Raw genomic sequence first — 27,744 nt, forward strand, 5'->3', positions numbered from 1 at the left:
TCCTATGCACAAAATGCGTTAGATACCTAATACCTATAGAGAAAGAGGCGCTTTTTAGCACCCAGCCCCCGGGTAAAGCCGCCATATGATAACGAAATCGCGTTTTTTCTTAAATGTTGACCTAAAGTCATATTTTTTCTCATAAATATATGTTGTTATTATATCTCGTCCTACTTTACTTTATGGCGAGTTTTGATATGACCATTCATTTCGTCCATAGAGATAGATACTTATTCAACATGAGCTTGCTCAAGGTATTGCTAGAAAAATATGAGGAAATGTAGGAACGTGAACGTTAAGGGATTGTGGCGACCGATCTTCTGGCGGGAATCAGCTGATCGGGTTTGCGCAGTGCGCAAATCTGCGGGGCGAGGGGTCGCGGCGGCGGCGGCTCGAACGGGTCCCGACGCGCCCGGCAGTCGCGGCCTGCAGCCGAGTCCTGTCCGCCAGCACGCCGCCCAGCGGCCGCGCGGCACCGCACTGCCGCCCGAGGGACTTCACAGAAAGCCCGCGCGACCACGGCGAGACGTCAATCAATGCTCTAGCTGTGATATTTGTACAAAATCTGCTCGAAGCTCGCCGGCCATGCGGGCGCAGAACGCATCAGAGAACGTACAGGGGAGCGCGCCGCAGCCTCCCGCTCCGCTCCGCGTCGCTAGCATTCTGTTATGAGAGACTTTCTCGTAGCTGATACATGTACAAAAATGTTCGATATGTCAATTCAAGAAGTGAACGGGAAAGGACCTAAAAAGAGGAAAAAGTCGTTGGAGCGTATCTGTGATAATGAAGGCGGGGAGCGTTCGGATCTTAACGCTGAGGCCGGGACGGCGGCGGAGTCGCGCGGCGTGGAGTTGCTGCACTGGCGGGACATGCCGCAGCATCTGCAGTTCAACCCTTACGTGCTGACCGGCTACCGCCCGTTGCAGACCTGGGGTGGCTGTCTACGGAGCCTCTTCTACTTCCACAATGAGACCATTAACATACTAACACATGGTACGTTTATCATTTCTTAGCTGTTAGATGGAGCCTGCAACGTGGAAAATGATTGGAAAAAGTGCACAAAGACGAAAAATTGTTACTAACTAGTAAGTTGATAAAACTGTAGTTTTTCCTGACGCTAAGTATAGCTTGCATGTCGCGTGCAATTTCTAAACAATGACTTCTCAGCAATCATCGTATTTAAAAAATAAAGCGGCATACGACACTTTTTTCTACTATCTATACTTATAGTACAACTGTAACTGGACTAAGTCTGTACATAGGAGATATTTACGAAAAAAAATCGGAGAGGACTATTTATTACAATTGATAATAAGTATGAATATTTATTTTCACCTATGTATTGCCTATTCACATAGGCAATGAAAGTGTAAATTTAACTTTCATTATATTTGTGTACATTTGTTTATACATTTGTAGACAAATATAATTAAAGTTATATTTTCTAAAGTCTTACTCATTTATTTGTTTTAAGACATATTATAATTTAATACTAATACCTTGTAAACATAATTTTTTACTAGCTGTTGCCCGCTTAGCATGCGTAATTTTTGTACGTGAGCAGTTATTTTTCCGGAATGAAAGTACCCTATGTTCTTCTCCATACTTAAAAATTTCAAGAAGATTGGTTGAATAGATAGAACGTGAAGTGATAACAAACATACAAACTTAATACCATTTATAATATTATTACGTAAAAAAAATAATTATGCAATAACAGTTTCGTCGTATCATAAAATAATTAAAATCATGGATAGACTATAAGCTACTTTTTAATTACATTCACTAAATCGATTCCGAGATAAAATCACGTTCATTTGGGTACTCAAATCCGTAAACGCTAAAATATTGCTAATATTCCTATTCTATAATCTCGTAGCAGAGTCGTAGCTCGTAGCAGTGCGCGTGGCATTTGTTAACCGCTACGGCCCGTAGAAGCTATTCCCGACTAAGATACTTCGTAGTTAAAGGGACGCCTACGAAAATATATTATTGCTACGAAAAACGAGTCTTCTCTATATATACATACATAACTGCTACCACCCTGGTACGATGCCGTTACGATCAAATTCTTTTTATTACAAGCTTTTTTTCACTTGCAATGTGACTATATGTATGTCGTTATGTTCTATAAGTCAACTAAAGTTTGAAGCAGATATCATCAATCGATTGAGCTGAAATGTTGTACACACGTTTAGTTTGGATGACAATGCATTATTATAATAAGAATGACGGGATGGTGCACCCAGTAACGGCTTCAAACATGGGAACTCCTCAACGGCTTACTGCATGGACATGATTTTTTGTCACACATTGAATGCAATAAGACCTAAGAATATAAATATTGAAGTAAAAAATATATACTTAAATATTTATTTGTGTTAACTTAAACTGACTATTATTATCTATCTGAATGATAGTGAAAACAGCAAACATTACTTTTGCTCAAATCGATTGTAAAAGCTTCCATCTTATTCATCACAATACTATCATTGAAAAGCAACCATCCACGTATTCATAATCCGCGGACAAAACGTCAAAATCATTGTTTGTATTGTTTTGTTCTGTATGTATATTTTTTATTTTTGTGTATCATTTGATTTTATTTCCGCGCCTTCCCTAATTTGAGCATCTCTGTCTGATTAATTCAAGATTCAAGAACTTTAAGGACCCTCGTGCTGAAGATGTTTACTTACAAAGTTTACTTTTCTCACTCGTCGTGGGCTGTACAGTCAATATATTTATTAGCATTGTTTAGCTTTAAATGTAGCTTTAAATGTAGCTGTAAATGTTCACACTTTATTTTATGTATAAAGTTAAAACTATATAAATAAAATTAAAGCTAACTAAATTAAACTTATATTTTAAACTTACAAATTAAATACTTACATTAAAGCTTTAAATTAAAGCAGTTAATAGTATTTTTCTTGTTAAAAATATTGAAAAAATATTTGTAAAAAGTTGGATTCTTTATTTGGAGTTGGATTCTTTAGTTGGATTCTATATTTTTTATCATGGAGAAGAAAGTTTATATATGCGTATTTTTGTCAGGATGTTAAATTGAAAAAAAAAATTTTAAACTCAGTTAAAAGAGAGAAAATATAGTCAACTTACACATATTTAAAAATAAACAGAAATAACGTAGGGGATACCCTACCCTTGCATTTTCTGTGGTCCAATTATGTCCCGGACACATTGACGCGAGTACAGCGAGGCACAGTCGAGCGAGTGCTTGACAGATTCCGCAGTGTATTCCAGTATTCCAATTGGGCACTGCAGAAATAAAATGCGATCTTATTATAAAACTCAATTTTTGAAATTTCGCTTCTTTTACTTTAACTAATAAAAATGATAGAAAAAGTACATTTTAGTATAATCCCATGAAAATGTGGATAGTTCATACTAAAGATAAAAACTGGGTTTATTTATGTTTTTACGTAAAAACTTGAGTGCCCTTGCATGTCTTCCAGGTGTCATATGAAAAAGTGTCATGGTTCACTAATAAAATAAACGTAAAATTTGAAAGCACAACTTTGTCATGAGCGTGTTTAAAAGTAGTCACTTTCCCCTTCAACTGCTTTACGCGACCCTTTGTAACTTTAAAACGGGGGTATAAATCTCAACTGAAGCACATGCAAAATTATTTTGCACTTTATGGTAAATCACAATGAATTCAGATTTAAATAATTAGTGTCATAGGATATTTAGTAATCATAGGATATTTTATATATCAATATTGTAGGAGACAAAGGAGATTTTCTTATTCTGAAAAGTATTTTAGTTCCATTCAAACACTGCTCCACTAAATCACCACTTTGAGGTAGTTGCATTGTATAAAGTATTTACGGGAATACGATATACATATAATTTCACCTTAGTGTCCATGATAAACTTAATAATGTCAGTACACGTCAGGTCGGACATCATCATCATATAATACATAAGTTCGCCACTAATTACATAGAGTCATCTAAAGTAACATGAAAAGACATAGTGCAATGCGCTGAATATCGATTGCACGAAGCTGGTCGATAGCAACATAGTAATTTGCTGGTGACATGTTTGCCCGCGGCCGTCAGCACGCGGCTGTTGTGCTGTTATTATGGCAACACTGCCATTTATACAACCTTGCATATATATACAGGCATTATTGAGGGTACATTTTACGCTCCCAATTTAAAACCTCCGAATTGTACATTAGTTAAGTAGTTTCATGTTCATTACGTGATAACAATAACACCAAACATTTTTGGAAATATGTTTTTTGTAATAATCCACTAAAGTGAGCTTGGGTTCCTTTCAGAAATACTTGTACTTCAAATCTCCTAAGTAATAATTTGTAGTTGTGGGTAACCAAAGGGCTCGGAATATGTAAGGCGATGAAAACTGATGTTGACTATCAAACAATTGATGGTCGAGACAAAGACAGATGGCGACGAGGAAATAGTGGAATATACCGACCGCGCTAAGTGCTCCCGAGGATAAGATGCTAGAAAACGAGTACCTACTAAGGACAGACAAACAGGAATTTCAGGAACATGCTTTGCATGTTTAATAACAGACGTAAAAAAAACGTTATCAAACGTTTGACGTGTCTTACGTAACAAACAAAGAAAACTATATTGTGATTTATAACTTCTATCACATAAATGCATATCATCTACCTACATATGTCATTATTTCTTTTAGTATAGTGTGATCAATTTGTTTGAAAAAATATACAATTATGTAACATCTAAATTAAATTAAAAATTATTTTCATGTCATTAAATTATTTTCATGAATATATTATTATGGATATGGATTAATCTGACTCGATCTCCATTTACGTTTATATTTTTTTTATAATAGGTAACTTGTTATTAAGATAATTCTTTACCAAGAGTTTATTTATCTCTAATATGTAAATATGAACTCTCATTAAGAGAATAACCACTTACCACTTACATAACCAATTTGAGAAAGTGCCTGTAAAAACGTAATCGTCGCTTATTGTAGGCAATTTCAGCTTCGTTAACAAATTTAAGCAAAAGTGCGGTTACGGCCCTCGGAGAACCTGAACCGACTCGGTGTGCATCCACGATCCACGACTACGGGGCGGCTCAGCCTTCACCCAAATACTGTTGTGTAACACTTGGCAGGCGGCCAGAAGGCATTCACTCAATTTATTGCTCTCGGTCACCTGTTAAGATGTTCTCGTAGGCATAAAGTGTGTTGTTGCATGGGCACCCTGCCCGTGGTTTAGTTTGATATATATAGCTATATACTTTATATTGGCATGTCACTTACTTAAATAAAGAGGTGAAAAAGTTCGATTCCCGAGAGTCTTATCTCCTCTTATTGTCCTTGTCTACGTACTAATTAGTAAAAGTCATACCAAAAGATACTCTTATAGTTAATACAGTAGCAGCTGCTCTTCATATTGTCTAATAATTTAGCTAAGTACACGCTCAACAAGTATAGTTTATTTTGCTTACGTTAGAAATACATATTTGAACTTAACAAACAATCCCGGAAGAGAAGTAATATTTGTGCATAATTATTACAATTTTATTTATTTTAGGAAAATTTACTGCAGAAATTACAATGTTTTACTATAAACCTTCAAACATACAGTATAGTCTTCCTCTTTATAATTTTCGTATAGATAACTAGATGTCACAGCTATCCCTTTCTTTCCTTCTTTGTGTTGTGTCCAATAACTAGATACATTAAATGACTCCTTCCTTGTCGTTTCTAAAAATACAAAACACTATGTATTTCTATAAATTCTTGAATTAAAAACAAATAAAACGGGCGTAATTTTTCAATGTTAAGTTAAAAACTTGTAAATAATGTATATAATAATATGTATATACATACAATAAGATGGGCATACGTGATATTATGTTAAGTCACCTAGGTTAATATCATATTCCATTCGAGTAAGTCAATAATTAATAGTAAGTTATATCGAAATAAATTACACCTAAACTACCTATTTGAAGTTTGTTTAGCAGTCAAATTTTTTGTGCAATGTTTTAAAGAGTCTTCTTAAAAACATACAACTTAAGCCGTACTAGTTAGTACTAAGTTTTATCTAAGTTAGTATATAGTATTTAGTTTTCTAATTAAATTTAGTGGACTTGGTGTGCAGTTTTAAGGCAGTCGACGTCCGCTCTGTAATTCAAGTTGGTATTAATGGAGTTGCTTCTAGTTGTTGACATACTATACTGTGTATTTAGCTTAGGCAACATTATTAAATCTAACGGCGTAATAAATACAAGTAGTTACACGCAGAACACCCCAGCGTGTTACATTACGCAAACGGTTCTTAACATACCCTAATAGTTACTATATAAACAAAACAATTTATTACAATTAATGGAAACCAATAAAATAGAAAGAAACGTACTTGTTTCTATATTTATTGCAATCACTACATAGTATAAAACTGTCTGTCCCTATGTATGCTTGCTTAGATCTTTTAAACTTTTGATGCTGGTTGTTTCAATAGATATAGCGATTCGTTAGGTTTAGATGTATAATTTATTATGGTTTTACCCGAGCGAAACCGGGAGGGTCCGCTAATATTCCATATAAAACACTATAACCTAAATAATAATGTTATTAAATTAATTAAATCACTATAATCCTTAATTTATTTACGTAAACGATGAAAATAAATAATCCCTCTCGAATTTTGACATAAGTAATTAATTTCAGCAGTATTTAATATCTAGTAAGAACAAATTTTTCACAGCTGACTCCCAAGTCAGAGATGCCTTAAAATTTATTCCCAGTCTGACGCAAACCTAACTAATAAGTTTGTGCCTGGCTTTTTGGGAATAAACTGAGAATTGTTGGTCGTAATCCCATCTCTGCTTTGCTCCCGGCCAGCGATCCTCAACAAACAAAGCGAGGTACAGTAAACTTTGACATTAATTAAAATGATGCTGACACTCATCTTATAGGGTTACATGCGTAATATTGTTAACCCTATTATCTAATAAAAATCCGACATCATTAAGGCGTCTTTGGAAAAAACCTACTTATTAAATAGTGCAATTTACGTGCATTTTACGTAAATTGCACTATTTATCAAGTAGGTTAATCCACAGAATTTGACAAATTCTTTAAAAATGAATTAATGGACAATTTTTTTATACAAAAATTTTCAAAACAAAAGTTCTTGTAACTCCAAAAGCTAAACTAGCTACTTTCAACTATTATCTGTCAAGTATATGTATTTTCGAGTTGTCTTGTTCAGAGTTGGTGAGTAGTCTTCCGTTTGAAAATCCGAGTGAAATACACTTTATTATACAAGAGGGATTCAACCGTAAGCCTTCAGCATATTCAAGTCCAAACTTCTACGGCTAAATACGGAAAGTTCTGACCGAGTTGTCGCAGGCCCATTTAGATAGTGGCGTAGCGGGTGACATCGCTATTTAGACGTAATTGGACAATATTGTACGAGTATACATGCAAATCTCTTAAAACAGTGTTTTATGAGATTTGGATTGAATCTAATGCAAATGCACACATCTAAATGAATTCGATGTTGAAAATTGAAAAGTGAAATGTATTTTGCGTCAAATTATTTACTTAAGTAAGTTATTAAATAGTTTTCACTGAGCTTATCACCTCCTCAGTTGCTGCAGCACTCTCAGGCTTATTGTTAGTTATAAGTATAATTTAATTTTAATTTTAATATAGTGTGCGTGTATGTTTAAGTTACTCAAATAATGCATTATTCAATTCTACGTGAGGTAATCAGGTTATCTTTAAGTCTTTAAAAAATCAACGAACGTTGAGCTGAACGAGACAGCAGTTTTGGATATTTAATTTTAATTTCAGCTAGCTACTGAGTTACTAGCTACAGAGCCCTTGGGATAGCGCAATTCGCATTTTATTGATTTTTTTCATTCCCATTACAGTATAGCACACATTACATAATAGTTACAGTATACTTATCAGTAACCATAGTGGCTCATAGTACTATTTCATTTATTTTTCCTATCAGTGTTCTGTTTATTATCTCTATTCTTAAAAATATTTTATTTTTACTAGCTTTATGCCCGCGTCTTCGCCTGCGTCAATTTTCCGGGATGAAAGGTACCCTATGTTCTTCTACATACTTCAAACTACATATGTGAAAAATTTCAAGAATATTGGTTGAGTTGGTTGAAATTACCTCTTCACAAATAAATATATAAACTTGCTTTCGCATTTATAATGTTAATGGAGGTGGAAGAGAGTTTTAAAAAGCAAATACTAAACAAACAGTCCCTAGGAAACAGATTCCGAAGAAATAAACGAGAGAAAAGACAGATAACACATGAGCTGCCATCAAATAACAATACCACCATATAAACTACATACATTTATTTATGTAGATAATATGTATGAAGACTAATACTTGCAATATATTGATTGATCAAAGTGGAATTATTTACATTTGTAATAGCCGCCCCGCCCCGCGAACATATCGCCTGTCACATCTATACTGCAACGCTTGCACCGCCTCTCAATCAATCAATCAATCTACATTTATACGTGTCTTGTAAATCAGTATAAATTTAAATATAAATGAATATATTCGACAATTATCGTATTTAGTGAAAGTCTGAATATAATATTGATTTGTCGAATTTCTAAACAAAGGCGGCAATCCGTCGCAGAAAGTAGGCTCCATTAGATCCGCCCGCCCTCTCCGGCTTCCTGGGCGCCGCCCACCCAACACGATCAACCGAACGACGGTTAGCGAGGTCGAGCACAGCCTTCAAAATAATTTATTTTTAGGCATCGCATTAGAAATTATCCATTAATCTTTTTAACTTCATCTCTTTTTCTGTTATTTTGCAAGGTATATTCGGACCATTCATATTAATTTTTGAATGGTGAAATAATTCAAGTGATATAACAAGAATAATTCATGCGATGAATTGTTCCTTGGCACGCAACGCATCTCACAACAAAACAATTCTTAAGTTATTTATCGGATTTTCACGTACTTTTAGTATGTAGCAATACGTTTTAAGGCTGGATATAGTATGAAATTATTAATATCGTCGTGGATATATTCACGCGAAAATGTTTCTTCGCGACTTTATTAAAAACACGGCACCATCGCGCGTCCTATCGTAATTTTGCAGTATACTGTAGTAACTTACTCGCTACTCGTAAGAAACCGCATCCAAATAAGTATATAATTTTTTAAGACTTCACAGGTAAGCGTGTAATTTGTTAAAAGTATTTCACTAAATAATTAGTTATATATTACTAATTCGTAGAATTATTTGTTCTGTGGATTTAAGAGGGAAGAGAGAGCGATGTTTTATTCCATATTCGATGTATCTTTATATATTTTTCTTTTATCTCATCTCCGTATTTAACCTCGATTCAGGACACAGATTTCGGGTTAATAATTACACTTCAAATATGGTATATTTCTGATTGAAACCGAAATTAGTTAACAGAATTTGTCAGCTATGACATGGTAGGTACGTGTGTAGGCAGGATGGTTCTCCGTCCTACGCAGTTAAGTAATTATATTAGGCTATTATGCATGGATTTCACGAAACAAAAGTTAACACAGTAACCTGCTGCTAATGAGATCACGGAGTGTAATTTCCCTGACCTAACGTCCTAGGAGAGCGTCTGAACGCAAATAACGCGCTGCGGTGCCGTCCTCGTATGAGTATTTAGGACGACAACATAGGCCATATAATATATTCACGCATTTGAATTTGATGCATCGCGTCGTTTTGCACTGCCTTGCTGTGTCTGTCAAATACAAGATTCCGGGAAGAACGCAAGCGAAAGATAGTTACCAACATTTATTACTCTCGCAAGACTAATCACGGCAGTTACTTTTATAACGGCGGAAACCATAGATAAAATTAATATATGTTGTTATCTATGGGACTAACAATGTAACTTTTGAAAAAAACAAATCATCTGTCGGATTTGACCTTTTTGTACGAATGAATGAATCCCGTAGTCCGGGTCCTGTAACCTGAAATAAACAAATTTTATTTTTAAGAAATGTGCCACTTAAAATCTTTTTCTTTCTTTGAACTAGCACTATCATGGTCGAACTTAATTTACATTTAGAATTTTTACTTTTAATTCCTTCCTCTGAAATAGAACCGAGAAACTCATAAAAACATAAACTCTGTGGTGGTGGAAACTGGCTTATTTCTACTAATGCCACATTTTACGGCTCCATTCCCGACATGAACTGAAATGTAGTTTAAATTAATTGTCAAGCTAAAGGAAAATTTAATTTTGCTAACGGTGACTTAATTGAGTGATTGTGGATATTGCTTTCTCAAATTATTTTCATTTATTTTCACGCTCTGTAAAATGTTAATGCCTTGCTCTACATTGAAAAAAGTTTGGTCCACTTCAAAATCAGCATTATAAATTGCTTTATGACATTCGTCAATCTTTTCACGATTATTTCTAGCAATCTCACGCTGATCAAGTTTTGAATTCCAAATCTTCAAGTACTTAATTCAAGCATACTTAGTCACCCATGTGACGTAAATTTTTCAGGTTAAGATGTAACGTTAATATCTGGCGCAGCAACAGCGTTCGGCGAACTTGCGTGATGGGGTCGCGTGCTTCACAATACAAACACGCCTACTTAAGCCTGTACCGCTTGGGCACCCTTTTCATTCCATTCACACCACATTTTGGTTAAATATTTAAGTAGCTACTCATAAATTTCAGTACAATTACACTTACGGATGTGGTGGAGAACATTTATGCCAAGTTACATAGCGGCAATAGTTTAGTTATACTTATGAATGAAGAAAAAGTACAACCAAACTACACAACAAATTAAAACTCCTTTCAAGCACTGCTCTGGCAGAAACCAACGTGCCTTTATAAAACAGAAGGAACTAGCACGAAGCGCGTTTAAATATTTTCATCCGTCCATCCCGCTGAATTTAAAGCGAAATTCCCCTTTATTCGTACCATATCATATCATCCTAGCATTTCTAGGTTGGAAATGTTAGAATACTGGTCACGTAGCTCCGCTTCGCGCGGGGAATTTATTTTCTATTGTGGTGATTGTGAATAAGTGACTTTATCAATAGACAGGTGGATTATTTTTGTGTGTAAATTGGGATGAGTAGAAAATGGTGCTAGTCAATTAAAGACAGAGAGAGCTACGTAATAACTAAATGAAAAAATATAATTGCGTTCGCGTTCTTGTCTTCTATGTCTATATATCTATGGTCGAATAGACGTTTCAACTAATAACGTTATTCGACGTTTACAAAGTGAATGTAAAGAAGTACCCCAGCCGCACAAACGTATTTTTGAAATCCTTGTGGTTTTGTTTCAGGTGTATCTCTAGTGTATATTCTGGCGGTTCTGCCGGGGCTGCTGCCATGGGGCGGCGGCGGGCGCTCCTGGTTTCTGTCGCTGTGCCACCTGTTGGGAGCTCTGGCGCCCTGGTGCGGCTCTTTCTTGTACCACCTCTTCATGAACCACGACCGCGGCGAGGCGCTGTACCATCGACTACTGCAGCTCGATATGCTGGGGATCTGGGTCAGCCAGAGCATAGGTAAGTTGCTTGAAAATCTCTTTGTTTTTGATTCGCCCCGCGTGTTATTATGTACTTTCATAAAGGCGTTTAATTTCATATCTAGACGTAAAATACGTGTCTACGAAATTACGAAATTTACGAGTTATGGCAGGATAATGTGTAGTTTTCTTTGTCCTGAATGCACATTAAACGCAAGTACTTACTACTCAAATGTACTCGTAGGTATGTTGAAATTAAAGTTATAATTAGATTTTAACCACAGCTGTGATTCTAGCTATGACACCAAATTGGCTATTTATTTTGGCATTTGATTAGAATTAGTTTTAAGGCACCATGATTACCATTAGTAGATATTTGTAGTCTAATCGATCATAAGTTATTAAAGCTGTTAATATAGTAAAATGAACAAAAATAATCCTTAATCCACGTATTTAGCTTTATCTTATTATCCCCGTAAGTTCTCTCTTATGTATATTTTCAATACTGATATTTTAATTAAAGTACAACCAAATATAGGTAACTTAAACTAGCACACGTTGTGTTGAGTTTGAATAAAAGAAATTGTGGCATTGCAGGCTAGGTCGGTCTACCACAGACTGTATAATCTAGCATCCCGCCGACGACCCTACAGATTGCAGATAGTATTGCACGAAGGTTGCACGCCACCAGGTTAGCATCGATTCACCTTGCAACCCTGAACTTTACTTCACTGGGCTCAAACTGCATCTTGAATATTTTTGAATTGGTGCTAGTAATTTAAAATTAAGTAGGTATGGGCTTACATCTAATACACAAGATAAGGAATACCAGACTACGTTCCCTTACTAAAGTAAATGTAGGTGCACAAACTGCCAGATTAAAGTGGGACTGGGCCGGTCATGTTTGTCATATGCGGCCAAAAAATTGGGCAAAATTTGCTACCATCCGGATTACCGGACCGCAGCAGAAGAAGAGGTACACCGAAAAGGCCATCTCCTTTTCGGTGTAGTCTCCGTTTCGGATAGATAATGAAACTATCTGTGTCAAATTCCAAATACATATTTTTTGTAGGTTAAACCCACAGCGCAGCAAGTTCTCTGTCAAATATGTTTTTACACTATCTAATACATAGATAAAATATGATCTAATTCGATGTTAATTTATAAATCTATGGATGTGCAGTTTAATCTCATCAACGTCTCCGATTTCCCATTTCCCGAAGCTAAGTGAGTCGCACCTCGTAGCGTCCGGCCGATGATTGGCTCATCGAATCTATCTCGACAACTACTTTCTATTTCTAGTTGGAAAAAAAAAACGAGATAAATCCAATGACATTGTAACGTTAAGTATTCATCATCAACTGACATGAAAAACATAAAAAATATCTCGATAATGGTCTTCAGTATTCCAATCTATTTTTAGTACTCGTAATACGTAAATGTATTTAGAGGTAAACGAAACGATTCAGTCACCGTACCGTACAAAACCGTCTTAAGATTTTTTCTAGCTATTTAAGTGTTACTGAGCAAAGGCCTCTCCTAACTTCCTCCACGCATTCCTATTACACAATATAATAAATAAATATAATATAATAAGTATACCACAAGTTCTACGCTTTAATGGTCACAAATGTGTTGACTTAACACCTGCGCAATGTACAGATAAATGTTGAATCAGTATGATAACGTTTCATAAATCCCAGATTTTATTCTTACCTACGTATAGATAAAAATCTAGAGCATCATCTTCGACGATTGGGTTTTGTCTAGACAAAAGATCTCGCAAACTGGCAAATTATATTTTTTCAAAATACCTAATTTAATGCAAATTGTATATGTAATATATTATTTACTTATTGTTATAGCAAAATCCAAACGTTAAGAAATTATGGCTATCCTGATGTTCAGTAATTGAACTAAAATATAGACTGTACTACTCTACAGCATAGGCTTGTGACGTTATTGTCTTTGCGCAGGTGCGAGTAACCATAGTATATCTTCACCGTCAGTAAATTGAATTAGCAGCTTAGTCTGGTCATTGTGGCGGATGCAGGTATACAGGCTGAGGCGAGCTCCTAACTAAATTTAATGGGGCCAACTTGTAGACCTTTGTTACACATATCCGGCATTGATTTAAATTCTTTACGGACCACATAACTGAATTGTATTTACATAACTAAGTTGAATTTGATTTATATTTCTGAAATTTTTGTTCCCCAAATAATAGTAGCAGTCTCTGTGTTCTCGAAAGATATTTTGCGCATGTGAATTGTGGTTAATAACAGCTAGCTAGCGATATAAAGTTGCCGTATTTATTGAGAGATCTCTTACATTGCACGAAAATGGCATTAGATTCGTAACAAAGAAGCTCGAGGGAAATCCCGTATGAAAAACAATAATATGGCGCTGGAGTGACGCGCTCCAATTTATTATGTAAATAAAATATGAAAGCATAAGGAATAAGCTGCCTAAAACAACAAATTTACATAATATGTACATTATAATAATATGTCAAAAAAAATTCAAGCATTTTATATTTATTCACCATTCACATTCAATTTGATATATATATTGTAATACTATAGCTATGTATTACATAATTAAGTTATTCATAGCCCTTATTTGACCTAATTTTAACTAATAACTGCGCATTCAGCCACTTTGATATTCTTCGTCCCTCAGGGAGATGTGTCTACGATAAAATGTTTCAGAGCAAAGTAAATGAATATTATTTCATTTTACGGCGGCGTCAAACTAACCCAGGCTGGGTTACTTCAGGCCTTTTATTGTGTATAAGGCATAAAACGCCCATTTTATGTTTGAATTACTTTGCATAAAGCATTTACTTCTTTTGTTGCGCTATCATATACCGGTTTGATATACCAAATTTTCGTATGGTCTGTGTTTTCGTATAGTAGGTAGGGTATAACAGGTTACTTTTTACAAGTATATATAATATCGTTAATTGGATAGATGGTACATACAAGATTGTCCTATCAATAATGGCATTTTCCGCGATCCACAACATAAAAAGGCCAATCCTTCTAACGGTAAATAACAATAAATAAGTATTGGTAAGTAAATAACCATTGAAATGGATGAAACTGAATAATAATATCTAGCAATTCTCTCGTTTCGTTTATATCTGGACAGTGAGGAGAGAAGGTAGAACAATAAGGTATGTATTTATAAATAGTCTACGGTTTGTATCGTGTATTCGATGGGTAAATATACTTTAGTACTAACAAAGAACACATAGAAGTTTAATTTTGTATTGGGCAATCACTTAGATCGAAGAAGCCGCAGTAAATATTGACCAAACTGATGAAAATGTGTTTCTTCCGATTCGGGGGCTCGGGTTGCTTGACAGTAAATATTTGAAAGAAAATAGCGGGCAAAATAGCATTAGTGGGCCTTTGTGGACTGACCCAGCTGGCTGGTTGGTTATTGTTATCACAACGGGATTTGCCTCAAGTTAGAGTGAGGTTACTTTATCGTCCGTAATATTAATTATTGTGTTTTACATATTTTTGTGATAATGTTAAATAAATTACCTTAGGTAGGTAATTTATTTAACTTTACCTGTGGTAGCAAACTAAAAGTAAACAAGTGATCTTTTGAAAAAACTTAACCACACAAGTCGTGACAAAGTGAAAACATCCTTTACCAAAGAAGTAGAAATATAATTTCTCCAACAAGGCTTGTGCCATTTGTCACCCGGCGCCGCGACGGCCACCCTGGATTATCGGATCTCCGCTGTCGATCACACTCACGGCTTCAACTAAGTATAATTTATTTCCTAACTTCAGTGCTCCACACTTGTAGTTACGAGCAGAGACTAACTGATAATGACTAGTAATGGTGCAATTTGGCGTCGTCGTTTTGAATAGTTTGACAGATAGCTAGCTTTCTAGTAACTAGTCATTTCTTGGCATTTTGATCAACTTGCTAAACGTAAATCCGTCTATTCGTATAAGATACACAAAAGCTAACAATGAATATTTTATTTTTGTCTCCGAGAAGTAACATTTTCAAAAATATAGTCAGGAGTAGCAACGTACCGTACCAGTGAGAATACTACAGACACAATTTTACGTTACTGGCACCATTTGTAATATATCGCTCAAAATAAAATTAGTTAGTAATATGGAGGAAACCCACGTTAGCGGAAAAATATAATTAGGTATTACGGCGTATACCATGACTCACGTGTTCACGCCGCCGCGCCGCACGATGTACCCGCCACCCGTTGCATTCGATTTTGCACACAGGTCAAGTGCAATGCCACTGTAGCTCGTGAACATTAAAACCTTCAAACTTTACTAATCATTTCGCTTTTTAATTTTTGTTACATTCTTACTTTATTTCCACTCTGAGGATCTATTTATGATCAGCAAGTTATTTCGGTCTTCTCGTCAATAAATATAAAAAATAATTTAAAATAATTTAAAATATAACAATCCTATTTATATGGGGAAAAATACCATAATACTATATCGTTATGGATATTTAATACTGTTATAGTAATAACAGTATGAGATCTTGATTATTAATGGTTTACAATTCAAATGGTTTTTACACTTATCTTTGATTTGTTACACTTTCTTTTTAACTAATTTAATGTTTCGCAAGCCTAAAAAAATGCCAGATTTTGGTGAAATGTGAGGCCATGTGAGGCCGGGACGTCGGTGCTGTATCACAAATAAATGTCAGTAGGCCGGTCTAACTGGGTCACATTATTAAGGGAAGCACTCCACTAGCAACTCACTTTGACTTTCCATTTCAAGCATTTTAAAACGCTCTGAAGCTGCATTCAAATGCTGATGAAAAGTCGTGAGGCGTATCCTATAGTTCACATCCACGGGCTAGAAATCGTAAAACGCCAATTAGCGACCACTACACAGAAGCCGCAAAATAAAAAAAATAGTTCGAAGAAACTAAAAGAGATATTTTTCCACAGGTTAATATATAAGTCTCTATGTTTTTTTCAGGCGTGAATATACTGTGAAATATTTTTAAACGATTTCTCATATACCAAGTGGACTACTATTGACAAAGAGAAAAGCTGTGGTTTGTGGAAAACTTACATTTTCCTTTAGAAGATTAATTTCTCAAAACGAAATCCCTAGAGATAGGATTACCGACCACAAACCATGAATATTTAGCATCCTGCAAACAGAATAGTAATGTGATTAGTGCACGTAAATTTTAATACATAAATAAGCATTAGGTACATTTATTTCGCATTAAAGGACTTAATGAGATTGTCAATCTCTAAAGACCAAAGCCGTTGGTAAACTTAATCTTTAAAGACCAATGGGTCATTATCGAAAAATTATTTTTAGCCAAACAAAAAAGTATACTTTTTATATAATTCGACATATTTTTAAAATCGACACGAAATCTATTGGCGCAGTCGTTTTCCAAGCAAACAGCGTTCTGTTAAAAACTTCGAGCAGGGGAAATAATGTTTCCGGTTGGGTTATCTGCTCAGCCCCTTGGTGGAGCCTAGTGTTATTGCATCAACTCGATTACTCGACTGTGCTCAAGGCAAGCGAATCAACCGTTATCGCGGCAGACAGCCGAGGGTTTATGGTGGGCTTACACGCCTGTGTTCAAGTGACTTCATGCTACGCCGAGCCGAATCCAACCTAGATGTTCCCGCCAAAAACCCAGTGTAGGTATAACTTTCATAATTGGATCAGTTGTTTGTGCTAAAAAGCAAAAACCGTCGGGTGCTGTTGCCAACTCACGAACACTTTACATTTGACTGTGCCAAATTTGTAAAAGCTTGATTTAATAAAGATGAGTGCAATGCTTTTCAGAGGAATTGTCTTTTTAATTTTCTTTTTTCCTTGATAACTTGACCCATATTCTGTCTGTTTGAAAAGACGCAATATTGGGGAGGTTACTCATTTTCCAGTACCTGTATAAAAAAATTGTTCTTGGTAGCGACCACAGCCCCATTAACATACGCAGCAATATCAGCGCGACTTGAGACAAGTGTATATAGAGTTGATTGGGTTGTGTCTGGTAGCTCGTCGAGGGAGTGCATATAAAGTGATCATCGGCTTTTATTTTCAGTGATCTATCGAGACACACTTCTGCCTTGATTTGGCCCGCACTGCACCCCTCCACCCAAGTGGCTCTCAACTTTGTACCTTTGATGAACCCTATTGTTCTACTTACATCAAATAAACCCCTTCAAGATTTCTTGTAGATACGATTTATTTCTAATAGATGTGGCGGGGAAGTATTCAGGCTGTCGATTTGCGTAGTTCGGAACTTGGCACAATGGGGCAGGCGCGGTGTGCCAGGCCGGTAAAGGTTGTCCAAAACATACAACATCATCCATGACTTGCTGTTTTCAAGTAATTGGATACAACTACATTTTACTAACAAAACAACACGCACACTCATGTTGATTGGTATTGTAATGGTTGAAGGACGCGCTCATATTGAATTGCAGAAATCATTACAGAAATCCGTTTTCGATTTTTTTTTTGTACTCGAAATACTTAGGTATAATACTATTTGAAATAGTTATACAATAATACGTTTACAATAAATATCTAAGTAGATACTTACTTATAAGATGTTCAATTTCATATATTGCAAAAAAAAAATATCGCGACGAGTCCACAAAAATACTCCTCCGTTTTTTTGAAGTCGGTGAAAACCAATTTTTCCCCTCTCCACTTAGTATTTTATAATTTATGACCACAAAAAGCCAGTCATTTGTCCTGTGTGCATTCTCTTTTATATTAGCCGGACCCCGGTCAGTGTCGAGACAAGAAAAATGGCTCCGTTAATGTCCTCCAGCCCACACCCATTCCACACTCGAATTGGAAGCGAAATTGAGCGCCTATCATCGTTGCAGAGCTTTAAGCGAACATATCTGATCAAACGTAGGACTTCCATTTGATCCATTTCGAAGCGATGGTACATATCACACGTATCTTTTAGTAACGGAAAAATAATTTAAAGTCGTATAATTTCAACTACATAACACAAATAATAATAAACAAATAACTAGTTACCAGCGATCCCAGAAATGGATCCACATACCTTAGTTAAGGCCTTAAGAGTCTAATCTATTTTGGTCGACAGCGCAGACGAAACGGACAGACGACGGGACACACCGAAATATACTTAGCGAATTCAATCCCTCTGTAAACAAAATATGTTTTTTTTTTATTAATCAACTATCTACAAATTCTATTTTTGGACATAAATTAGGTATGTGCAAAGATCACACAGAGACATCACAGCACTGAGGTCACGAAAATATTTCGTCTTTCGTATATTTACTTATTATATAATATAACTAGCGGCCCTTCCCGGCTTCACTCGGGTAAAAACATAAAATTGTAACCTGAACTTCCTCAGGAATCACATTATCTATTGGCGAAAATCCGTCGGTTTTGAGTTTAACACGAACAGACAGACGTGACAAAGGACTTTGTTTTATATTACGAAAGGATAAGGAACTAATTTTCTTCATTTTAGATATTAATAAATACAAATTAATATTAATCACTATTACGAGTACGAATATATATATATATATATATAAGCTTGTCAATAGGTACATTATTAATCTTCTTCATAAACTTTAACAATAAAATTTAATAAAAAAACGCTACGTCACCAAACACATTCAATATGTACATAAAATAATGCAACCCTTTTTTATTTGATCTAAAAATGTATGTAAAAGGTTCCTTGGTTTATTTATAAGGTGATCGGTCTGACGCACGATCGGCCGGCCATTCCTCACCCGACATAAACTATGTATGCATGTAAATTGGATGAAGAGGTGATACGGGTATAAGCTTGTTAGGCAGCCACTATCTGGCCTACTCGAAGGATAAGTAAAATATTATGTAGCTACTTAGCTGTAATCTCTTTAGCTTTGTACTCATATTAAATGAATTACGCTTTCATATCCATAGTACTTTATATGTCGTTCATCTGTTACAATCTAATAAACTTGTTTTCGCTTCGTTTGCTTTACTTAATAAAAAATGCATTATAAATAAAAACTGGCAAGAGGACAGCCAGTGTATTATCATTTAACTTTGTAATAAGGGCCTATTGAAATTAAATGTAGAGTTCACTTAATGCAATGCCCTTACCAAAAATAAATTCTTCTTGCCGTCGGAAAAGAGAATTGTAGTTTTACACTCCAGAATCCAAGGCACAATTCGGCATAAACAGTCAATTAATCGAATAACATAACTATAATGAATGTGACCATGCAGTTGGGGGTCATAATACCAATAACTCATAATTATTCGTCGAGACTATTTATTGATGGTATTGACCATGGAAGAGAAAAATGACTGATGATTATCTAAAAATCACACAAAATGAATGATGTTTGAGCCGTCACAGTCGCCGATCTAATCAAATTAATCTATATCAAATTATTAGCTAAACAAAGTAAGATCAATTTGGGTGTTTCGAAATTTAAAGGGACTTCAGATAGAATTTAGACCAAAATAGTGTAAACTTTAGTCCTTGACTTTTGACGCCCAAACGCCCAAGGGACACTTTTCCACTGTATGTACTGTACCAATATGTTCTCTACCTGATCCGGTCTGGGCGGGCGGGCGGCCTTTTATAGCTTATCTTTTTAATGCGGATAACTCTGAAATCTAGGTCTCGGCACTAAAAATAAATGAGACGTAAACACGTAACATAATACAGCGTCAGAAACTTGGCACCCCCAGCCGCTCGTCTCCTACACATTACTTACAAAAGCTCTTCATTGGGCGAATTGCATTACAGTATGTGATCGAAAATCGAACTATTTTATTTGTAAGACAGGTAATAGTTTTTGCGTGATTCGGTAAAGTATGACTTTTCCAATAAATATTGTAATATAATATTTTCAAACAGCTGGCGATTGGTCGGCGTTGAGTCATTAAAAGCATATTTATCACCCACATTTGTGTAGGCTATATTATGGCAGCTTAATCTCACTAATGCCCCAAGTTTTCCTCTTATCGACCTGGAAATCATAATGTAAGGCTATTTATCTTGTACACATAAAGATAAGTTAAACTGATTACTTCAATACCTGAACATTATATAATTTATAAGCTATGTACATTTTGTAATAACTTACCTATACTTGATAGGCGCAAGGAAAGAAGAAATACTTTTGACAAGACAATGATGTTAAACATGAAATATTTGCTATCCACTTTGAATAAATGGCTACCTGGCTGGTACAAGTTTTATAATACAACGCTATGTTCAACAATGTTTGTTTTTTTTTTGTTGATCTATGGTGGTGGATGATAATGACATTGTGAGTATTTGTCAACAGGGGCGATCCCAATGGTGACGGCGACGGTATACTGTGCGCCTGCGCTGCTGCGGTACACAGCACTCGCCATCTACTGCCTGGGCAGTCTACTTGGCCTATATAAGGTAATTTAACACTGCTTTACAACATTTGCTATTGACAGAAATATGGGTACAAAACATAATAAAGCATAAAGTATATTTTATCTTTCTCTGAAAATGTTTCGAAAAATCCAAAAACGACTAGAACGTAAATGCACTAAATTGTAGAGAACGAAAGTTTTAAAAGCTTGAAGCTTTTACCGGATGATCATTACAAAGCGGCACAAACCAAGACTTCTAAGTACAAAATCTGAATAGTTAATACACCAAAGCCTTTTACTTTTCTGACCAAATACTAAATCAGGGTCAATAAGGTTATCAGGGTCCATTTCACAAATCGTCATCTTTTCAGAAAAATATTTTTTTTTATTTCTTGATGCTACCCACCTTATTCCGAAACCTTATTACTGAACTTGTATTTTTTTAAATTTCAATAATTCCAGATTGTGACCTCTCCATTCCACGTCTCCACGTCATGTTTTCTTTAACTTTGTGTCAGGCGATGCGTGCGTGGTCGCCGTGGGAGCGACGGCTGTGCTTTGCCGCGCCGTTCTGCATGCGTGTGCTGCTGGCCGGCGCGCGCGCAGCCAGGCTCGGCGGCGGCGACCCGCACGCCATCCTGCACGTCTTCCTGCAGGTACTTCGATTGTCTGATTACTTCAAATTACTAACTAACATAAACACACTCCGTCCAGTTAAGACCGTCAAGCTGATATGAAGATAATAGAAAAGTTTATTTTTGAAATCTAATCTTCGAAACTCCCAGTTGAAATTGAAAAAAATACTCTACGTTCATTTGCATTTTATAGTCTAAGCATTGGTCGAATGGCCGAAGTATCAAAGCGTGAGCAGGATATAAGTACTCCTATTTCCTCTATATTCAAATTACCCCCATCTTCCATGAGCCTTGCTACGTCTTGTCTGGTCTGGTCTGACGTCAGTTCGTGCCCGACGCCTGTGTAACTTATATTTTACAACCGGTTTCATCTGCAGTACAGATCATAAATTTTATCCTACCACTGCTTTTGCTCGCGGCTCCGTCTTCGTGAATTTTCCTCAGATAAAATTGTGTTTTGGCTGTTTATTTGAACGCTGATCTTTGGAACTAACCACTTGTATGATAATAACCACATTCATAAGGTACCTATACAAAATCCCAACATCTCATAGGAAAGCAGTCACAGGGCGTGGCATATATTCAAAAATATTTTTAAATTTTCCACTACATCATCGAAAACATTTCAATAGATATATCTATTGAAATGTTTATATTACTAGCGCATCGCTTATGATGATCATTTTATGTTTGTCTATTTTTAGCATTCATTACCAAAATTGTTTTGTTTTCATCACAAACATTTTTGTGATGAACTTCAAGCTACTGCGAAGTTATTTATAAAACAGGCATTTTGTTAATTGACTATTGTTAGATATCATTTTGCCATTATACAAAAAATGAATAGTCTTATTACAACTATTTTGTTATAAACGATCTGTTTACATATCTTTTTCTATGTTAAAAATATGTATCATGATTATGAACGTTGCTTTACCAAGGTCTGTTCACACTGTAACGATTTTGAGAATAAAATTTCAGTGCTCTACTCGTACTCTAATAGCTTTCTGGTGCTATAAATAATATAAATCATAATGAAAAGAAAAATCAGCCAAAGGCGTCTGGCACCCACCTGCAGCTAGTAGCAGTACAGGAGTAGGGATCAGGCCGCGCAGTGTACCGCGTAAGGAAGACGCCGAAACTTGAAGACTGTGAAATGAATCCCGGGGCTTCTCTTCAGCAGGAATATGATTTTTTTCCTGATGAAAGACTATTGGAAACCAGTTGCAGTTCCGAAGATTACTCCTCTACACATAAACTTACAAACACTTCCCCTACTACTACTTAGATCTACTGATATGGCTCGTAATGGATACTATTGCAAAAGATTACGGAAATAGTGACATACAAATGTGTGTGACTGCCGCTAAAAATTTAGAAATTGTGAAGCTGAAAATTGGAGCAAAACATACTGCAAATAAATTTATCTTCTTATTAAGTTATGTTATCTCAGTACCTACGTATGTTACTATTTGGTATCGTCCAAATGACATTGAGTATTGCCAGATAACCCTTATTAAGAATGTCAATGGTACTAGGTCAAAGTTGGCAGCTGGCTTGATTTTTAGTAATTTTACTACTTAGCAAAACAAATTGAACTTATCTGATATCCATCGCCTCGGTAGAGGAAAAGAGGAATCGAGTAAAACATGACCAACTTACATCACATCACGACAAGCACTTTAAATCACTCGACACGGATTACTAGGAAATAATAGAACAAGCACAATTTTCCTTATCCATTTAGTTACTGTGTCAATAGTTGAACAAATAGGTACTTATAATTTATTTAGGTTATCATAACAGGTGAACACTCGTTTCTCAAATGTTAATTGGGACTAAAACATAAATTTCTATGCTTAAAGTGGAGGAAATATATGTGTGTTATCATATACCAAACACTAACCCAACACTCAATGCGCTAAAAACATAATATCAATAGTCCTTACAAGAAGAGTCCATGACAACAACTAAAATATCAGCGAACCCAGATGGAAATCAAACACAGATTTCCAATATTCTATAGTGATTTGTTACTAATAAAGATTACTTTCAAAGATTGCTCGTTGCAAGGTTAACAGAAACTATTACCGAATTGACACTAATGAGTTTTTAATTCGTTTTTCTCATAGGCTCCATATTTACGTAAACCAGTTAGGTCACGAACACTTATCATCGCGTTGATCAACTAATGGTATTGATTTTTATATCCATTGTGTTCGTCCAGATGAGGGCCATAAATTAAATTCTAATTGTAAATATATATTTATGAAGTAGTCTTTCAAACTATAGCTTTCACTGGTAGTGCTAACAGAACACAAAGAATACCTATACTTTCTATTCTACTTGTACTTTCGGGTAGGATAAAATTAATTGGACATTTCCCAAGCAAAAATAACACTTCTCGTTTTTAAATCAAGTGTACATAGGTACACTTGATTTAAAAACGTGTAAAGTGCTAAAGATACCCAAGTTTAACGGTACGTATGTATATGTATATCGTGATAGAGAAATAAGGCGCCAGATTTCCATGGTCTCGGTGATGTGGTGTTATGTGCTGGCCACGCGCCAACTGCGGGGATAATCTGGGAAGCGCCGAGGCCTGCAGCTGTATAGCGACAACAAATGTGTTCCAAATAGGTACGCTTGCAATTTATTGTAAAGGAATTTGTCATTCTTTCAGCTTTCATTAAATTATTTTTCTTTCTTATTTTATTAGAATTACAATGTTTATAGCTATATGTCATGTTTTCATCTTTTTAACTAACATATTATACAATAAATAAACAAAACTTACAAACATTGATTTAAGTAAAAATTACCCGAACAAAAATAACAGGAATTATGACACAAATGATCAAAGAAGTCGCCTGGAAAATCTTTGGTAAGTATTGTGTTGTCAATTACCCCCGATACATTTTATTAAATCTATCGGTAATAGATACTTATTTAGACATATATATTTATCCCTATTTGAGGTTATAGGTACATGTCTATTTTTAATATGCCGAGAGCCCGTCGGCAAGTTGGGTTGACGTAAACAGATTAATCAGGAGCCTCGCCAGCAGGGGCGGGATTGTGTGGCTTCGTTACCCGTGCATAAATGTGCAATTAACTTGCCCCGTGTCGCCGTAGAATAAAGAAGGCACAGAATAAGGTCATCAGTCACAAAATAGTGTTGAAAGCGCACATCATTGGAAAGAAATTCAAGCACAGATATACATTCAAAAGACCTTCGCGCACGACTTTGCTTATCTAAGTAGTGATGAATAACTCTATATAGGTCATACATATTTTCTCAATTTCAAATGTATAAGTAGACTTATCGATATTAGTATTATAATCCATAATATCAATACTAGAGGTAATATTATAAAGATTTGTATTTTTGTTTCTTTATTTGTAATGAATAAACTGAAAATTGGCACGGAGACAGACGAAACCTTCGAGTAAATAGGCTACTTTTATTTTATTTTAGATTAGACCCGACCAAAGGGACGGGCCGCCAGTATAGTGTACAATTGATTGCTCCTAAAACGAGATTAAAACGAACGGGTTCCCTTGAATATTTCTTCACTGCTAAGACGGAGCGCGGAGGCGACTAGTCTGTAGTTACTTTATTTAATGGTGCCCCAGCGCCTGTCGCGCCCAGTGCGCCCGTTGCTATGAAGCATAACCAGTGGAAACTTGAATTAAACTTTCACGAAGTTATTTACATACGAGATATGTTGGTAACAAACACGAGACTAGGCATAATCCGCTTTCAGTTCGTATTTGACTTTCACAAGTTCATGTAATAAAATAAAAAACGTAGTAACGAAAATAGGACTGTTACGACCTCGTTCCCCACTCCAGACGAGGCTACTGTTGGTGGTGGTGGTGGTGGGTTCTAGACTGGGCACTTCGCAAATCATCAGATCTGTAGCCTATAATTATTATGTTGATGAAGATCATCAAATACTTGTCTTATAGGTCGAAAAATTTGATTCCACATTATTTTGATGAAAAGTGCCACTGCCATTATACCGATTTTCATAAAAGAATGATAGTTGTATTTACATGATGTTTGAATGTGTACCATTTCAGGACGCGGTGTCTCTGGGGGGCGGCGTGATCGGTGCCATGCACATCCCGGAGAAGTGGTTCCCGGGCACCGTGGACCGCTGTCTGAACTCCCACAACATCATGCACGTGCTGGTGGTGCTGGCGGTCTACTCCATGCATCAGGTGACTCTCAGCTTCCTGTCTGGGTATCCATCCAAATTGGCATAAAAAGTTGCATCCCAAATTTCATCAAAATCGGTTTAACAGCGGTTCAGCTGTGAAAACGTAAGTGACGGATTTTTGCATTTATAATATTTGTAAGGACGATGTACCTTTTCTGTTCGCTTTGCGTTTATTTTTTAGCATTCTCCTTATACGAAAGCTAAACCTGTTCAAATATCCTCCTATATTTAAGCTACTATCTATTCTAGGTGACCACTCGCGACCTGGCGTGGATGTCGCGCGTGGACTGCCGCGCGCCGCTCCGCCAGCTCTGACGCCTGCGCCTAAGCACGCCCCGCTCGTCTCCCCGCTCGCCGCTCATCCGCTACCATGCCACATTTTTCTTATGCTAAACACACAAAGTAAAAAATTAAGATTTAAAGCAATCTTGAACATCAAATAATGTTCTTAGGTACATACATAATCACTCCAAAAGATCAAAAAACCACATGCGCCGTCGGTTTTCAACATTTTTCTTAGGGTAGTGTTGAAACTAATCTAACTATTCTAATCTATGAAAATAAATCTAAGAATAGTATGATATAGGGTAGACTTGTTATTTTCCTATATTTAAGAAAAACAGTGATAAATGAACACACAGCAGTTAAACCGCCAATGTTCTGCCTGACACACTATAATGAATATAAAATGCGAAAGTTATTTTACAACAATACGGAATAGGTATTCAAAAGAAATTACATAACATTAACATAAAAGACAGAATGCTTCTATCTTTATTTCCATATCTAATTAAAAAAAACATGAAAGTATGTTCTTCTGATTCAACTATGAAATAAGCGGCCTTACAGTGGAAATGATGTGTAGGGTAACCAAGTTTTTTATAAGAATTAATGTTCGTAGTTTGGGCAATACTATCTCTAACTTTTTCTAAATATTCTAACAGTTTTTATAGCACGGTTTTTCCAACGTCATTTGTTGCATTTAATCAATAAATAATATAAAATGTATGATATTGCGCTAGAATACTATATTACCTACGGTTAGCCAATTATCGCGTAGCCAATTATCTGCAGTTTTATGGTAAATAATTACGTATGACAAACATATCTACGAATACGAGACAAGTTGAATAAAATAAAAATCAGCAGTACTATTTTTTAATGCACAAAAATACCCTAGATAACCTATTCGATCGAACGAGTTATTCTGGTCCTGAGGGGAATGCGGGTTAGCATTTTACTTCTCACCATCTAATCGATGATAAATGAGACGCAGCGAACCAAACCAACCAACAATGCAGTGTGGTTGTCGTTGCGTCACAATGGCGCAATGTGATTGATTTGCTTTGTCTCATTTCGAATCGATTCGATGATGAGAAGTGAAATGTAAACCCGCACTAACCAATCTGATCACCAAAATCTGATACCCTAGTGTATCCGTTTTATTTTAATTATTTTCTATTCTATTATAATTCCCCGTCAAGGGGATCAGAATATATACCGTTAAATGGGGCTATTTGGTACAAGATTTGGTAAAAAACAATTTTTTTAACGACTTTATGTTTAAATAATCCTGTTTTGATGATTAATTTGGACAGATTTTGAAGTGGCGTTTCCGGAACTATTATTTTCAAACGTATATTGATTAAAATTCCGAAGATAGCCTGTTTTATAAGCGCTGTTCCAATTTTCGCAATTTTGGGGCTATCTGGAAATCGACACAAAATGTTTAATATTTCAGTAAAATGTAGGCCAGTTTTAATTTGAATCAGTTTGGCGATAATCAGAACATTGATAGTGTGTACCTGGCTATATGTCTATAGTGCTCTTGTTCAATTTTGTTGTAAAATCTTGCACTATAAAACTATAGTGCCACTATATTGGGGTTATTTGGAAGTACGATGATTAATCAGTTGGACTAAAGGAGAGAATGTAGGATATATTTGGAACAATTTAAGGGGAAGT

At 35.8% G+C, this 27,744-nt stretch overlaps 1 protein-coding gene across 1 annotated transcript; it reads left to right on the forward strand.

Annotated features, from left to right (window-relative positions):
- The first annotated feature begins 380 nt into the window (after positions 1–380).
- Positions 381–27,273, forward strand: LOC128672331 (uncharacterized protein). The gene is made up of 6 exons (XM_053749419.2): positions 381–993; positions 11,339–11,560; positions 20,858–20,961; positions 21,437–21,574; positions 25,640–25,780; positions 26,029–27,273. The coding sequence occupies exons 1-6, from the start codon at positions 669–671 to the stop codon at positions 26,092–26,094; spliced, it is 996 nt and encodes a 331-aa protein (XP_053605394.1). The 5' UTR covers positions 381–668; the 3' UTR covers positions 26,095–27,273.
- Positions 27,274–27,744: the final 471 nt, after the last annotated feature.

This window comes from Plodia interpunctella, chromosome 9, assembly GCF_027563975.2.
Source record: "Plodia interpunctella isolate USDA-ARS_2022_Savannah chromosome 9, ilPloInte3.2, whole genome shotgun sequence".
Lineage (NCBI taxonomy): Eukaryota > Metazoa > Arthropoda > Insecta > Lepidoptera > Pyralidae > Plodia > Plodia interpunctella.

Bases quoted from the DNA above. Each gene is read 5' to 3' on its own strand.
- LOC128672331 (XM_053749419.2), top strand. From the start codon at position 669: ATGAGAGACTTTCTCGTAGCTGATACATGTACAAAAATGTTCGATATG. The intron at 20,962-21,436 runs GTAATTTAACAC...ACTTTGTGTCAG, and splicing joins GTCTACTTGGCCTATATAAG to GCGATGCGTGCGTGGTCGCC. The intron at 21,575-25,639 runs GTACTTCGATTG...GTACCATTTCAG, and splicing joins TCCTGCACGTCTTCCTGCAG to GACGCGGTGTCTCTGGGGGG.